The sequence below is a fragment of the Hippopotamus amphibius genome, chromosome 12 (assembly GCF_030028045.1).
Source record: "Hippopotamus amphibius kiboko isolate mHipAmp2 chromosome 12, mHipAmp2.hap2, whole genome shotgun sequence".
Taxonomy (NCBI): domain Eukaryota; kingdom Metazoa; phylum Chordata; class Mammalia; order Artiodactyla; family Hippopotamidae; genus Hippopotamus; species Hippopotamus amphibius.
The window spans coordinates 39,612,554-39,629,537 of record NC_080197.1 but is presented as its reverse complement, the minus strand read 5'-3'; the positions used below and the strand labels follow the sequence as shown (position 1 = coordinate 39,629,537).

Genomic DNA, 16,984 nt, shown 5'->3' with positions numbered 1-16,984 from the left:
CAAACCCAACACACGCTCAAGGGGAGGCAAATTGAACTCCACTTGTTGAAGTGAGGAGTATCTAAGAATCTGTGGGCAGTTTTTTTAAAACCACCATAACCCCAAAGGGCTTCCTAGTTTCCTCTTCTAAGACTTCCTACATCCAGGCTGTATGTCTGCCCTTGGATTCTTTGGGAACCCCTCAAATATTAAGTCCCCTTTTTGTCTTAAGCTGATGTTTAATCAGAAGTCATTTTCAAAAGTCTGAGGTCTCAGAATCAGTGGGAAGATGTCAGGAACAGGGACTTTGCTGCCTTGCCAAAAATGATGTCTTTGATGGACTGGAGCTGTCTGACAGTTACCTTAATGGTGGATCAAGCCAATTCCTATGCCCCGTGGATAATCGCCCCTCCATGAGGCGTTCGGATGTGTGGTTTTGTAGGCTGGCTGAGTCATCTCCCACTATTTCATCAGGTTGATCTAAAGCAGGAGGCAGCACACTTCTGTAAAGGATCAGATGGGAAATATTTGGGACTTCACATGCCACATATGGTCTCTGTCGCATATTTTTCTTTGTTTTTATTACACCCCTTTAAAAAAATGTAAAAATCATTCTTAGTGTGCACTCTGTACAAAAACAGGCCTATGGGCTGGAGTTTGCTGACCCCTGCTCTAAAATAATCATGGAAAGATATTCATCGTGTCCTCAGGAAATATTTAGATGTGCTTCTCCACACCCCTAGCCATGATAACAGAGTATCCTTTCCATGTTTCTAATTTATCTTGCTTGAGGTAAAGAGCTACGAGTTCTCTTTTCAGGTTGAATACATTTTACATAGGATTTCTCTCATTCCTTCAGGGAGACAGAAACAGGTTTAAAAATTAAGTCACTAAAATGATTAATGTGGTACTGTCAGAAAAGAATTATGGACCTGCAGGGTTATGGTCTCTCAGAGAACTCATTTTTTGTTTCTATCCATCACGTGAATAACAATAACCTTCTCCAACAAGCAGAATGAAGAATGTAAGGACTGCCAGTAAGTGTTCCTTACTGCTCACTAAATATTGGCACCACAAAGACCATTATACAGCAATGGTGATGTTTAGGGAATTTGTGTCAGATCTGGCTTTTAATGGGGAAAAATAATCCAGTCTCATACTTTGACTTCTGGGTCTTTGTTGTTTTCTCTAATATCAGCATACCTCATGGGTGACATTGAACACACACACACACACACACACACACATCCTGTGTCCTTATCAGCAACTGGAATCAAAATCCTTGGATGAGAATTCTTTTTTTTTTAAGTCTGCATTTTAATTTCACCAGAGCATTAGTAAAAATGTATTACTTAGCCCATGAGTCAACAAAAGATAGTGTTAACATATAAATGTGATTAATGAAGTCATCCTAGAAGAGGCAAAAAGAAAAAGAAAAAACTAAAGGGAGAAGTGAAAAGCTGCTCATCATATTTCATGTATAGATAGCCCCAGATAAGTAGTGCTGCTTTCTTATTTTACTACTATGCCCAAACTCCTAGCACTACTAAATTGCTGAATTGGGATGCTCTGTAGAAACCATATAGAAAAACGTGCCAGACTCTTGGTGAGAGTGGGGATTCGGGGCTGTGATAAAGGAAGATATTTAAGGGGGGCAATGGATCTCTGCTCCCCAGTCATAACAACTGCAGTCTTAAGTCTCTGTTTAACCCTCCTAAAGCTTACCTTGTAGGACGTATTATTAGTTGTAATTAAAACGGACTAAAATCATAATTTAATTAGTTTTCACAGGACAGAATTCAAAGGGTCATCTTTCATTTTGGAATACATGTTTCTTTCTGTAATTATTTGTTCCTCTAAATTATCCCAATCATACATTTAATAACCAGTTTTAGAGGAAGTTATTCACTTGCCATTCATTTGGATGGTTCAAAGGATTAAAATGCCTGTGTTTGAATATTTGTCCAGACATTGTCATGTGATCAGAAAACGTTTTCATCTGATTTGACACGTTTTTGATTGACATTGACAGGCACAGGGCACCATTCATTACAATTCTGTTCTTTGGGAGTTTTCTGAAGGAAACATCCACAGCGTAAGTGTTAAAACCTCAAGCCATTTTGATACTTCTAGAAGGTACAAATCCTCTGGGATAAAACAGGGAGATTGGTTCCACCATGTCCAGAATCATCTGACATTCGTGATGTGAACTGGGAGAGGAAGAGTAATTTACTCTTGTAAACAAACTGCCAAGAAGATAGAAAGTCCTAAAAACCTTTCTCAAGCTGCTGTTGTGTGCGTGTTCTCCTGTGGTCCTCCTGATGGGCAGCGCTCCATCATCCTGCTGCCATCGAACCGTTTCTGTCTGTTGCTCCCTGCTGCAGCCTGTCTCCTCGTGGGGTTCCATTCATTTAAGTGGGAGGGGGCTCCATCTATTAAATGACTGTCCCTAGAACTCATGGGACAGGAGAGGCCATTGGCCATGAGGCATACTGATTTCCATTTCGAATGCGTGCAGTCACTTACAGAGGCTTCTCTTCTTGTTGATCGCAAGGCTGTCTGATACATGTTTTTACCAAACATATTTCTGTGGAGAGGAGACAGCTGGAATTCATTTAGAGTTATCCAAAAAAGGGCATTATATAAGGGCAGACTTCTGCAAATTGACCAATTTGGCAGAAAGAACAAAGCACATGCCAGAATACTGTACAGCTAGAGATTCATGTGTCGTTTTATGTCTATAGCACTGTACATACTTGCAGTACTAAATTGTCTGTGGCCTCTTCTGCCACAGGGAGAGATAAAACAAATGTTCCTATTTGTCTTTTGATGTGGCTTCTGATGTTTATATTGACTTGTCTAAAATAACATCAGCCACCCTAGATAATTTTTGTCTACTCCTTGAGTCTGTTGACTAATTGTTTCAGGCGGGTATTAAGAATGTGATTCTCATCTCAAGGAAATAATCCATTGCTAACAGGTATTGCCCTGGCACAGGAGAAATAGAGGTACCATTGGGAAGAGAACATAAAGAAAATATATGTAGAATTTTATTTATTCAAAGTGAAGTAAGACCCCAGTAACTCTTTTAGAAAAATGCCTAATAGTAATTTGGAGGTATTTAAATTCAAGAAAAAGAGACCTTGATTCTCAATATAGTAATTATAGTACTAGTGTTATAGTTAGGAATGCTAGGTAATTAGAGTGTTATCAGTAGACTAGGGAGAGGTGATGGGTTAATTACTAAATAAAAGTAATTTGCACTAAATTGAAAATGACAGCTGCTGCCTTCTTAAAGCATGGTTTGATAGGAAAGAAAACAGAGGATTTTGGACACATGTAAGAAAAGAGGAGATTACAGTAGGTCTGGAAATCACATAATGTATGCAGAAATGGGATAAAGGAGGCTGGAGTTCTCCTTTTGCTTAGACTGGTCAGGAGGGCTCACAGTGGATGTATTCCGATTTGTGACATAAAGAGAATAGGTATTGCAAGCAACTATTTCAGACCATCAGTCAAAACATACAACCCAGACAAGGTCACAAAAAAAAAAAAAAAAAAAAACAGAAAGCTGACAGGAATTGCAGCAAGTAGCCTAACTTTATTTAAAAATGACCACTGTACCTTTTTTTTTTTTAAGCCTTATACAAATTTTCTAGATATTATTTTAGAAAGATTTCTACTGGGCTGTTTTTCCTCTCCATCTGCTTGACTTCCCTTCCTTTCTGCTGAAACATCTCTACAGCACAGCTCATGGGCACCTTACACCAACGTGTTCCCCTGTGTTTTCCAGGCTCAGTAATAGCTCTCCAACCTCCAGTATTCCCAGCCCATATGCATGGGTGGGAGTCCAGGTAGTGTTAGAGCATGGTGGTGAACAGATTTCACTTAGAAGCAGATGACCAAGGCTCAAATCCTGTTTCCACACCCTATTAGGCTGTAGGACCTCTGGAAGAGTTATGTTAACTAACTAAACACCCTTTCTTCACCTATAAAATAGAAGAGGTATCATGTCTGTATCAGGAAGTTGTTATGAGTATTAACTGGGATAATTTCCAGCTCTTACAGTAGAGGCAGGAACTGCTCTTCATCCTTCATGCCTCCAACTACTCACCAAAGCCAGTTGATTCTATGCCTGAGTATCTCCTCAATCCATCCTGTTTTCTCTCTCTTCACCTGCTACCCCTTTATCTCAGACTTCCATCATCTCTTGTCTGGAGTATTTTAATCAGTTTCATATGGGTCACTTATCTGGTCCTGCTGCCCCCATCAATCCATGATCCACAAAGTAGCCATATGAGAGAGGACCCTTCCGTGGCTCCCTAGTACCCTCCATGGAAGCATCTGCCCCCTTAGCAAAGGGTACATGGCCGTTTGTAATATGACTGCAGTTCTTCATCTGGCTTCTCTCTGTGCTCCACGCCCCTTGCTGACAAGTGCTCCAGCGGTGATTCCCAAATACACATGCTCACTCTCACCTCTAGTCGTGTTCCCCACCTTGGAACATTCCCTCTCCCCATTAATACATCCTACTCCATTTGCCTGGATATCTCTCATTTAAGCCCAACTTGAGGCCCTCACCATCTATGCTTTACCCCATTGGCCGCCCCCAAGTCTTCAAAGATGCCAGAGTCTTTCCCACATAAAGGCCTTTGGACATGCTCTTCACTCCACCTGGAACACTCATCCACCTCTCCCTTTTTGCCTTATTCATTTCTACTGGTTAATTTCATGTAATAAATGCCTTAACTTGGCGGCTCAAATGCCCTTTCCACAGGGGAAGCCTCCTCTGATGACCTTCTTAGAAGCCCTCCTGGAAACCTTCAAACTTGCCTCCATTAGCACTTATCATGATTGGGGACAATATGTTTGTGTAATTATTTAGTTTTAAAATGTCTTAGATCAAGTTCCTAGAAGCCCATCCTAAGACAAAGATTCAAGGGCAAGCAGCTGATCTGGGGAGTGATTCCAGGAAGCACCAGGAGGGAAGTAGGGATGTGAGACACGGACGGGAAGGAGACAAATGCAGGACTGGGTCCTGCAGGAGAACTCCGGGAGACCACGCGGGAGACCACGCGGGAGCCTCAGAGTTGTCCCGCTCAGGGGGCATGAAAGCAGGTGTTAGCTACCTACTCCTATCCATCATTGGTTGAGGACTGCTTCCAAACTGGCTGTATAGGACATCATCCTGTTGAGACTAGAAAAACCCCTATGGCAGAGAGCCACAGGTGTTTACGAGGGGAAGCCACAGCCACGGGGGTTCTCAGAGATCAGGGGCGGGTTCCCAGGGACAATAGCTACAGTACCTGTCTGCTCCCCCGGACTCTCAGCTCCATGGTTCCTTTCCTCTCCAATTATCTCGAGAGTAGCACCATCCAAGAGAAATGTGATGTGAGTCACAAACATATATGTAATGTTAAATTTTTTTTTTAATTTTGAGAATTTTTTTTTAAATTTTGAGAAGCAGTGTTTTAAAAAGTAAGAGGAAACAGGCAACATTAATTTAACTCTATATTTTATTTATCCCAACATAACCAAACTATTGTCATTTCAACATGTAATTAATATAAAAACTGTTAATATTTTATATTTTTTGTACTGTCTTCAAAACCAGTTGTGTAGTTGTCCTTTACAGCACATCTCAATCTGGACACACCACATTTTGAGTGCCCAGTAGCCATTAACCAGCTTAATATCTACTAAGTAAATATTTGTGAAAACCATTACTAGAATTCTGCCATTTTTAAAGAGAGATAAAATACATATATATAGCACTGTTGTTTTTATAGTTGGTAGTAAGCTTAGGAGTGATTGTTAAGTTTTATCATCTGTAGAATTATTTTTGAGTGAGGGCACATGTTTATAAAAAGTTCATATTGAATTGTGGAAAACCCATACATTGCTTTCACCCTAAAGCTCAAAATGCCAAATCAGCATCTTAAAATTTTTATTCCCACCACTTAAAATAGCTTGTTTCAACATTGAAGGTACAACTTTTTTAAAGGCGGGAAAGGATAGAAACACAAAAATGAAGGTTTTGACTTCCCATTGTAACGTGGACCTCATGCAGCTTCGCATATCGTGTATTGAATTGTCGCCTCCCCAGGGAACCCTTGTACTCAGCACATGTGCATCTTCAGTCAGTGATTTCCCAAAGAGCCATGTGGACAAAGCAAAAGTGGACAATCGAAGCATTTAGTCAGATATTTCTCGTTTAATTCAGCTCAGATACCAAACATTTATTGAGATCTACCTATATGAGAGAAGATTTTATGTTTCTCTCTGGATCATCTCAACCTTCAAGTTCACCTTGTGTGGGCAAATACCTCTCAGGAGACCACTCCATCCATCTTCTTTTGCCAACTCCCAAAGGGAAAGTCTTTTGTCTTTCAAATAACCTGATTTATTCCCGCTCCGCCATCTTGAACTTTGTACGTCCTCAACAAACAGTAACTCATAACAAACATACCTAACAGCTTTTGAATTTATTCATGGGATGATTCTTCTATTCAGAGAATATCTTTATATACTTTCTATTCTCCAACGAAAAAAGCAAAACTGTGTTTTGTCTTGCCAGGTCTGTGTTTAACATCTGCACAGAGCACAACGTGTGCCTGTTTTAAACAAACTGTGTAGGCACACCAGTTCTCTCAGTTCAGAAACGTAAATGACAATAGCCAGAAATGTAATTTTTAGAAGGAAATTTAACCTGAGGGCCTAGAGCTAACGAAAAAGTGCAGTTGTTGTTTGGTTTGAGAGAGAGCGTGCAAAAGATGCTCACAGTTGCACTCAGCTTTATTTTGGTCATAATTTTCCCAGTTATGATGTAGACACTAGGTTATGTTTCACTAACTGAAAACAAGTGTAATTTATAACCATAAGCACCAACATGAGTTGGATTTCTACACCTAGTTGCACCGTGAATTCAGTGGAAGACGTTTGGAAAGTTGCTTCATTCCCCTTTGTTGTTTTCTTATTCTTTAAAAATAAATGCTACATCAATATGTTTCTTATTATTGTCATTCTTTAATGGTTATTGGTTGTATTTTGTATCTCTGTGAGGCGTTGCAAGGTCCCCAGGGAAGACTGTGCTCGTGAATAGTGTTTGTAAAGTACTTGGAAATCCTTGGATTAAAAACTAACCTTATCAGAGTAAAAAGTATTTGTGCTAATATGCCATATGGGACAACCATATGTTATCTGTTAAGAGGGGATGTGTGATATTGAAAATAGTTCTCTGGTGCATTGCCTTGTGCTATTTGTATACCAAGATGTGCCACAGCAAGTTTTGGTATGCCGGAGTCAAACCTTCCTTGTGGAAATGACACCAGGTTCAATCCTGTGGCAGCTGTTTGTTGAGTTTCTTATTGTACACTTGACGCTCTACTTACCAACCTACAGAATATCTGGAAGGGACAGTTGCATGCTACAGTCTCACGCGTTTCCTTTCGTTGAACTTGCGTCACATTTAGGTCTCTCTTAACAGTCACATATGCTTTAAAGATCACAGGATTAATTATTTCCTCTTCCCCCAAATAGGCTGTTTGGGGACATTCTTCGAAAGAGGTGGGACCAGATGATGGTCTTCTCTGTGCGAAAGTTGAGGACCAGCCATGGGTCTTACACACCCTCTGTGAATGGGGCGTGGTTGTAATACTATTTGAGTTTCTTTTGAGTAGAAGTAGTACTGGCAGCCAGAAGAGCACTGCTCAGTGTGCCCTACTCCATTTTCAGGAGGTTTTAAGTCATCAATCTGGATAACTGCATTGTAACAAGTTCCACAGATAACCTCTGCTGGCCTGGGGAAGGGATTCCTTCTCTAAAGTAGCTGCTCCAGTAAAAAGACAAAATGGTGACAGGTATAGTGTAACTAGAACCTGGGCTCTGTGCCTGGACAAACTTTATTAAAAAATTCTGCCCATATGATGTAGGAACCTCATATTTCATGAGTAACCTGGCAATCGTGGAATAGAAAATAATTTTCCCCCTTTTTCCTGATTAGTTTGTGAAGTAGCCATGCAAAGCCAGGTGAAGGATGAGCGTCTCATTAATTCACAAATATTTGTTGAACATCATATACTCAGTCTAGGTTCTCAGGAGAAAACAGGAAACAAAGCAAAGATCCCTGCCTTAGTGGAGCTTGCACTCAATTAGGGGCAGATATGCATAAACAATAAACTAACACCTACCTAAATTAAATATTAGAAGGTGATGGACAATTGAAAAAGACAAAAATGAAAAGCAGATCAGGGTGAGGATGGATTTGGGGGGGGCGGGGGGGTTGTTGCAATTTTAAATGACGTGTTCAACACAGTTTGAAAAGGGGATGTTTGAACAAAGACTTGAAGGACCTGGGGAAAAGCAGTCCAGGCAGAGGGCATGGGACGGGCAGTACAAAGACCTGGGGAGAAGACACCCTCATGTGCTGAGGGAATAGCACAGAGGCTGGTGTGGCTGGAGAGAGGGAGTGGGGAGGAGATTAGAAAGAAGTCAGGGCAGGAAAACAGCAGGGTCTCCAGCACACAGGCCTTGCTGCCTTTGAGACTTTTGGAGTACGTGAGCAGGGGAGTGGTGTGATCTGACTTACACATTTTAGAGCAAACCATCTGGCTTCTAGGTTGAGAATAAGGGCCATTGCCCTAATCCGGGAGAGGGAGGATGCAGCCTGGACCCAGGGTGGTGGTCAAAACAGATGAATTCCAACTACTGCTGCTCCCTACATGGTACCACATTTGATTTTTAGGAACCATTATTCGTGATCAGAGAGACGTGACATTTTAAAACTGTCTACAATTTAATGAGGTTCAAACCAGAGGCTCGGGTAGATACCATACCTTTTCTACATCGAGAACTGAAATATGGCTTGAACAATAACAAAATAATTACTGCTTAGGGGAGGATGAAGTGTCCTTCTTAATCCCTTGACAAGTGTTTATGGAACCGCTACTGAACTGTAGGCACTGTGCTGGGTGCTGAGGACACCACAGGAACATCAAGGACATCTTTCTCAGCAGAAAACTTACAGTTTAGCTCTTAAGGGTCAGAAGAGGTCACAGGAATCTGCAAGGCAAGAAAGACCTCAGGCATTGGCACAATCTGGGCCTGAGTTTAAGTCTCAGCTCTGCCACTAATTGTAGGACTTCAGGGAAGTTGTTTGACCTCCCACAACCTTGAAATCTTCATCTGTAAAAATGTGGATAGATGTCTACGTCAGTAGGCCTGTGGAGGGATGCACAGTAAAGGGTCAGAGGTGCATACGTGCACAAGTGTCTGGTGCCTAGGAGGCAGCAGGTACCACTCATGTCAGATGGTGACTGCCCGACTGCATGCCTCTTTCACCTGCACTGAAAAAGCTACACACATGGGGTTTTCATTAAAATAGTGAAGCAGCCAAGTTAGGAACTTACTTCTCTAAGTTCAATCTAATAAGATAGATCAATCAGCTGAAGACACCTCCAGAACACAAAGTTTAAAGGTTTGGGACTTCCCTGGTGGTCCAGTGGTTAAGACTCCACCCTCCCAATGCAGGAGGCCCAGGCTCAATCCCTGGTCAGGGAACTAGATCTCATATGCGTGCCACAACTAAGCGTCTGCATGTCCGCAACCAAGAGTCTGCATGCCACAACTAAGAAGCCCGCATGCCGCAGCAAAGATCCCGAGTGCTGCAACTAAGACCTGGTGCAGCCTAAGTAAATAAATACATTTGAAAAAAAATTGTTTAAAGGTTTGGAATGAACCTTGCGCCCCCTCCCCCCCACCACCACTTTCATTCTTTCCTTTCTTTCATCCTAAAAACATTAAGCAGCGGTAAGCAAGGTAAGCATTCACACTGAAGTGGGGATGGTGAACCAACCTGCCCCCCCACCCCTCCCGCCACCCAGGCACAGAGTGCAGGCGAGGTCAAGTGGGCATCTCAGTCTCAGATTGAAGGAGACTAAAGAAACAGGACAACAAAAGGCAGGGTGTGATCCTAGATTGCTGTGAAAGCTACTCTTAGAAAATTGGCCAATCTTGACTGTGGTCTGTGGCTTCTATGGTAGGAATGTCATCATTGCTAATCTCCTGATCTTGGTGGTTGCACTGTGGTCATGGAGGAGAACGTCTTTGTTCGTAGAAAACACAGACTAAAGTATTCAGGGCTGATGGGTGACAAGGGGGTGATTATGTCCCCAACTTACTCTCGAATGGTTCAGGGAAAAAAAGAAAGTTTCTTGTACTGTTCTTATAACTCTCCATTGTTTAAGATTAGTTCAAAATAAAAATATCTTTAGTATTAAAAAACAAATTTAGAGTTGTAGCTTTTCATCCATCTGGCTTAAGTGTCAGAAGAGCTAGTTTCTCAATGTTCTTGGTGTTCTACATTAATTTGTATGAGATTATAGTTTAATTCTTCAGCTATTATTATATTAAGGATCATTTTCCCATGCTTTTATTGACCCATAATTTAACCATCTTACCCAGCTAACAAATACTAGTTGCATTTCTAGGGAGGCCCTAGTGGGCTGTGGTATCAGCTGACATAACTCAGGGAAATTACTTGTGTCTCAGGTTCCCCGTCCATGAAATGTGGATAATAATAATAATACCTTCCTCATTGGGTTGTTATGAGAATTAAATTCTATAATCTATGCAGAGCACTCAGACACTGAGCAGAACATAGCCAATATTCAATACATGTTAGCTAGTATTAACTAGTATTATGCTGCTGCCCATATAGCTCTATTAAATAAAACATAAACATTGATGGCAGTGCCCGCTCTATGAGAGCATTCCTTATATAAGCTAAATTTATTTTTTGAGTGTGTGTCTTCTACAGAGTTTTGGAATATGTAAGATGAGAATGTAGCTGGGTGGCAAAATACAAAATTTAAGACTGAATTCCTTATAAATGAAAAAGTGCTGAGTTTAAAAAAAAATAACTGAGTCTTCCTGACCTGAGAAAAATTAATATGCCATTTGTATTAATCAGCTATTATCACAATAATACTGTGTAACAAATCACCCCATAGTGCAGTGCCTTATTCTCATGCTCACAAGTTTACAGGTTGACCATGGTGCCGCTGATGTAGGCTGGGCTCAGCTGGGCAGTTGGATTCCAAGCTGTGAGTTTTCTGGGTTTGCCTCCATACTGCGACTTGGGTCAAGTCTGCTCCTGGTGTTTCTCATCCTCTTTAAACCAGCGGCAGAGGCATCTTCTTGTCATGGCCAGTGTCCGATTATGCAGCACGTTCAAGCTGTTTACTCCTATCATGTCCAATAACATTTCATTAGCCATATCATTTGGTCAAGTCCAACATCAATGGAAGGACACTGAGATAGATAATCCATTACAGGGAACTGAAGAGTTAGAACCAATAATCCTTTCAAAACCACTGTATTTGAATTGTCTGTGTACGGAAAGCTTGGGCCTTTATAAGAAAAGGTAATAGTGTACCCACAGGCAGTACACGTCAGGTTGTTTCCCCAGTAGCAAAGATGAATTTGTTCTCATTTACCGCCCCCCTTTCTCCTCCCACCCCCGCGTACAGTTCATAAAAGGAACTGCAAATATCAGGATAGCAATTTGTAGCCACGACATTGAAATTTTGCCCTTATAAAGCTCGTGCATATAGAACTAAGCATGAACTGCACACTTACACAAATTCACTTCCTTATCAAATGGGGGGGGGGTCCCACTGCTCGCTGCTTACAAAATAAGTGCTCACAAATGGTAGAAAGGAAAGGTGCCTTTAATCAGAATGCCAGCAATTTAGGGAGGTGGTGGACTCAGCGTCCCCCAAAAACCACTCCAAAGATTCCGCTCAGCCATGAAAGTCTTAAGGGAAAGGAGGGGAGTAATCTCAGGTAATCGCCGAGATGGGGGTCAGAGTCATTGCTGCTCCCCGCTGTGTGCAGGCTTGTGGACTCCTTATGCTCTTCCCCTAGGTGTTATCTTGTTCACACAGTTTGTTCGAGAGATTACTGAAGGGAAAGCTAAGGGAGAGATCTGGTCATCTGTTAATTATTTAGTCTTCGTTCCTACTTCTTTGACCTACAAGTCAGGCAAGGTATTGCCTGATTAAAAGATTTGAAAGGTGTGCTTGGGCCAGAGGTGAGTAGAGCACGGGGGCGTCTTGTTTAAAAGCTAGTTACGATATAGCTTTGCTAAAGTGACAAGAAAAGGGACTTGCTGCTGAGGGCAGTTTGCGGCAAAGAGCTGCTTACAAATCCCCATTTATCAAAACATCATCCCATTTCTATGGGATTAGGCGTGAAGGTCTATCTTCTGCAACTTCTTCATGCTGACAGGGCGCTGTATTCTCAGAGTGGAAGATGTCAACATCTCTCTGCTGACAATTTTAGTTGCCTGCTTACATAAACAGGCAGAACAAGCTACAATTATGTTGATGCCCACAAAGATATTTGTTATTGTGAGCAATAATGTTAATCCCATTCTCTTAAGGCCAATTGTTGGAACTGTGCTAGCCATAGACTCAGTCCTGCTCAGGCTGGGGCAGCTTATGTCATGGCTGCAGTCTGGTCATCATGCAGTTAGCTCTTTTTCCTCTGGTGGCAGTTATGGTATCTGTAAAACAACTCAGGAATGTGCATCAGACACTGCGTCTGGGGCTCTATTTTCCTAATGATTAACTGCTCGGTTTTGTACTTGGGGAAGTGATGGGGGGAGCCCTACAGGGTTCTGCTCGGTTCCAAATTCACAGCAGGAGTCTCTTATCTTTTTTTTTAGAAGAAAACTTGATTTATTATTTTTATTTTTTTAAATTTATTTTTAGCTTCATTGGGTCTTCATTGCTGCATGTGGGCTTTCTCTAGTTGCAGTGAGCAGGGGCTACTCTTCATTGCAGTATGCTGGCTTCTCATTGCGGTGGCTTCTCTTGTTGCGGAGCACAGGCTCTAGGTGCGTGGGCTTCAGTTGTTGCATCACATGGGCTCAGTATTTGTGGCTCGAGAGCTCTAGAGCAAAGGCTCAGCAGTTGTGGCGCACGGGCTTGGTCGCTCTGCGGCATGTGGGATCTTCCCGAACCAGGGATCAAACCCGTGTCCGCTGCATTGGCAGGTGGATTCTTAACCCCTGCACCACCAGGGAAGTCCCAGGAGCCTCTTGTTTTTGTTTCTATAAAATTCCTGAAGTATCCTTGCATAGAGTACGTGCTCCATAAATATGGGTTGAGAGAATGGAGGACAGGGTTTTAATACTGGAGAAGCAAAAATGATCAACTGTTCGAATTCACACAAGTCACTGTGCTTTCTGGTGTGGGAAAGTAGTATTATGTGACATTCAGCATGAATGATACGGACATTTATTATTGGAAGTAAATATAGGATCCTATAGGTATATTAACTAAAGAGAATTTAGCTTCTGTGTGACATTTTTTAAGCTCACAAAATAGCCTGTCATGTCCCTATATTTCTTCACATTTATTGTAAGCCTTGTAAATCCCTTCTAAAAACCACAAGTTTACATTCCGCACTCTACTTAACTTTTTATTGTTTGTGTGTTTCCTGTGAAGACGGCTAGACAGACAAGGCTGATAAAAGGAAAGCTTGTCCTTATCAAGGACTTACGGGTAACTGTGTAATGGGATTTTTTTCTTTCCTACCAGAGGAAGCCCACTGTGTCACTAAGAACTCACCCATTTGAGGCATTTTAAACGGGTGGGAAGTTAGAAGCCAGCCAAACTGTCCTTCTAAAAGTGAAATGAATGCTCATCTAATTGCCTGAGAATGTATCAACTGGGTTTTGAAAGCAAGACTTCTACACTGGTTCCCCCTGCTGGCTGTCAGGGTGCACTGTCTGGAAATTGATGAAAGCAGTATACCTGAACCTTTCCATGCGAGGGCAAGTTACTGAAATGCCAAATCCAGCATTCTTCTAGAAGGCATTTACTCCGTGATAAACATGCCAAGTGTTTCTTGAATTTGCTTCCCAAGGACAGAAATCCTGCAATCAGAACATCCCACAGCCAAGACTCAAAGTGGAAAATAGAACATTGCCACTCGCGTGACTGCGTTAGGGAGTTGGGACCACAGGCACAGGGATTAAGGGTAAAAACCCAGCAGCAGTAGGTTAGATAAAGAGCCAGACTGGTTTTTACTATTGTAAAGTTGGACTTGGGGGTCTGACCATGAATTTCCTTTTCATGCGTTTAGAACTGCTGGAAACAATTCTTCACCTTCCTGTGACTTAATTGTTGTTTCTCTTCCCCTTCTTATCTTCCTGTCTTCACAAGAAGGCTTTTTACCCCCACTCCATAGGAGATGTGGTCACCAGACTAATTTTAAAAGCAGCTTGTCATTGCAGACTTCAAGCCTATTGTGTTAAAAGGTCTGTCTGTTGGGAGAGACAGGAAAGCTGGTAGCTTTCTCCTGCTTGAGTCTGAGTCCATTTGGTAGGAGGAAGGTGGAAACACTGACTTATATTTTTGACACGTGCTCCTGCACCAACTTGGCCTTGTTAAGGGAGCAGGAGCAGCAGTGATGGCTATTTCCTTCCTACAGCAGCAAAAGCCAGCGCCGGCGCCTCTGAGGAGAACCAGAGCAGAGAAATGTCAGAAATGTCCTTGTAGGGAGCCACTGCAGTTTACACTGTGTCCCCCCGTGACAAATGGCACAGTGCTGGGTGGAGTAAATTATATATATATATATACGTACATATTAATTCACTGATAACATCCCTTCCCCACGTCAGTGTTGCTCTTTTGTTTGTTTGTTTGTTTGTTTGTTTTGTCGTTCTATTATAAACTTTTTCTTTTGTTCAGGTCAGTCCCCAGCTGCTTGCCTCTGTATTAAGAGTTGGTAGTTGTAGCAGATGGTGGGTCAAAGCCCTCAAGGGAAACAAGCTTAAGTGGTCTGAGCCTGGCTGGGGGGCAGGAATTGTAAAAGGGCTCAGCTGGGTGATTCTTCTGCTCCTTGTGGTCCTGGCTGAGGGTATCTGTTGGCTGCATTCAGCTGGCAGCAGGGCTGGGTTGGAAGGCTTCACCCACATGTCTGACACCTCTGTGCTGTTCCATGTCCCCCTTTCCCCTCAGGGGGCTAGTCTGAGTGTCTTTACAGCAGGGTGGCTGGATTCCCAGAGGAAGCTGCTAGTCTTCTGAGGCCTTGGCTTGGGGGGCCCAGACATCACTTCCACATTTCACTGGTCTAAACAAGTCACAGAACCAGTTCGAATTTAAGGAGACAAGAAATAAATTACACTTTTTGAGAGACAAGGATCTGTGCCCATCTTTAACCCACAGTAATGTGTGCTGGTAACTTTCGCTTCTCTGTTTTCTTTAATTTAACTACATGTCTTATGTTTTGTCATTTAAAAATTTTTTTCCAAACACAAAGAGACTTGGAAACCCTCCCAGCAATGAGTTATAAAATGTTGCCTTTGAAAAGTTTTTTTTTCCTACACAAAAATCCACAGATATATATTATACATGTTAAGCCAAAGGGAAGTTTTTAGCTAGTTTCTAATATATAGCCGCCATTATACCTGCCCAGTTATTTATTTTCCAAGGAGTTATGTACAACGGCATAAACTTGACCAACGTAATCTGTCACAGCATAGATATGTTAGACTGTCGTGTGTAAATGTCTAAAAATTAAGTAAAAATAGGTTTTTGTGCAGCATATATCAAACAGGAAAATAAAAGGCACAGGAACGTAATCAACCAAGTTTCCTTACATGGCGCATATTGCTTGAGTCAAGGGGAAAAAAAGCAAATTGGAATTAAAATTTGTATTGCATTTTGGGAAATGCTGTGCAAGGAGAGAGCTGTTACTGGAACTGCTGAGTGAATTATGTTTACTGCAGTTCAACTTTTCACCAGGCAAATCATGTGAGAAGGGACGAGGATAAATGCACCTATTTACATAGGTAATGTTTCTGTTTCACGCCCCCGATTCATCTCTCTTCCTCGCTTTATGGGGAGTCATGCTACATTGGTTACAATTAATTTCAGGGCTGCGTATAGCCATAAGCAGAGATTTCATAAATTAATTAGATGTATTTCTTTTTCCTTTGTGGTTTTCTTAAAAGATGAGACCGGTCCAGAGGAAAAGCCAAGTGCAGAAGAAACGGAAGGGCAGAGCCAAGAAGCAGGTGAGCTCGGGTTTCTTTAGAGGCATCTCCTAGGCCTCATCCCCAAGGGTCCACAATGGCTTTACTTAGTGCTCTTTTCTGAAAATATTTGTACTGTTTCGCCAGGTTACTATCAGTGTTCATTCAGGCTCCCTCAGGAAGCCACCAACCCCGTTAACTACCAGTGTCAGGGTCTTCAATCAGAAGGGTACCCTCTCAGTCTCAATCACCAGCCCCCCTTTTCTCCCATGTGATCTCAGTTCACTCAGTGATGCTCTACACAGGACAGGCAGAAGTTGGAAGGACCACGTCAGAGCTGGGCTGACTTAGGGCAGATCAAAATCATCAGATTTAGCTTGGGCAAAAAAAATGAAATGAAAAACATTCACAGGGGGACTTCCCTGGTGGTCCAGTGGTTGAAACTCTGAGCTCCCAATGCAGGGGGCATGGGTTCAATCCCTGGTCAGGAAACTAAGATCCCGCATGCCACAGAGAACAGCCAAAAATAAATAAATAAATAAATAATTAATTTTTAAAAATTCATGTGAAATATATCAGAGGCTTTCCTTCCACAACGAATGGAGTGTCCTTTACTGTTTTGCATTAAATTTTGAAGTGCCATGCTTCTGGTCGTTTCTCTGTATGTTGTAGACGACAATGTGACAGAGCCTGACTACCCCACACCCGAAGCTCATGAGATCCAGAGAACAGATGCACCAGTGAAATGCTCACAGGGCCTCTACTGTAGATTGTAAATTGAATAATTTTTAATAAAACGGCACTTAAGACTCAAAAGAGGGACTTCCCTGGTAACACAGTGGTTAAGAATCTGCCTGCCAATGAAGGGGACACAGGTTTGAGCCCTGGTCCAGGAAGATCCCATATGCCACAGAGTAGCTAAGCCTGTGCTCCGCAACTACTGAGCCCACATGCCGCACT

At 42.1% G+C, this 16,984-nt stretch overlaps 1 protein-coding gene across 4 annotated transcripts in view; it reads left to right on the top strand.

Moving 5' to 3' along the window:
- The window catches only part of MACROD2 (mono-ADP ribosylhydrolase 2), a 1,919,130-nt gene that overhangs the window by 1,779,981 nt on the left and 122,165 nt on the right, over positions 1–16,984 (top strand). For all 4 annotated transcript variants that reach the window (XM_057703765.1, XM_057703767.1, XM_057703766.1 and 1 more), the window contains exon 12: positions 16,004–16,066. In XM_057703765.1, the coding sequence (XP_057559748.1) occupies positions 16,004–16,066 (63 nt within the window). The remainder of the gene's footprint in view (positions 1–16,003; positions 16,067–16,984) is intronic.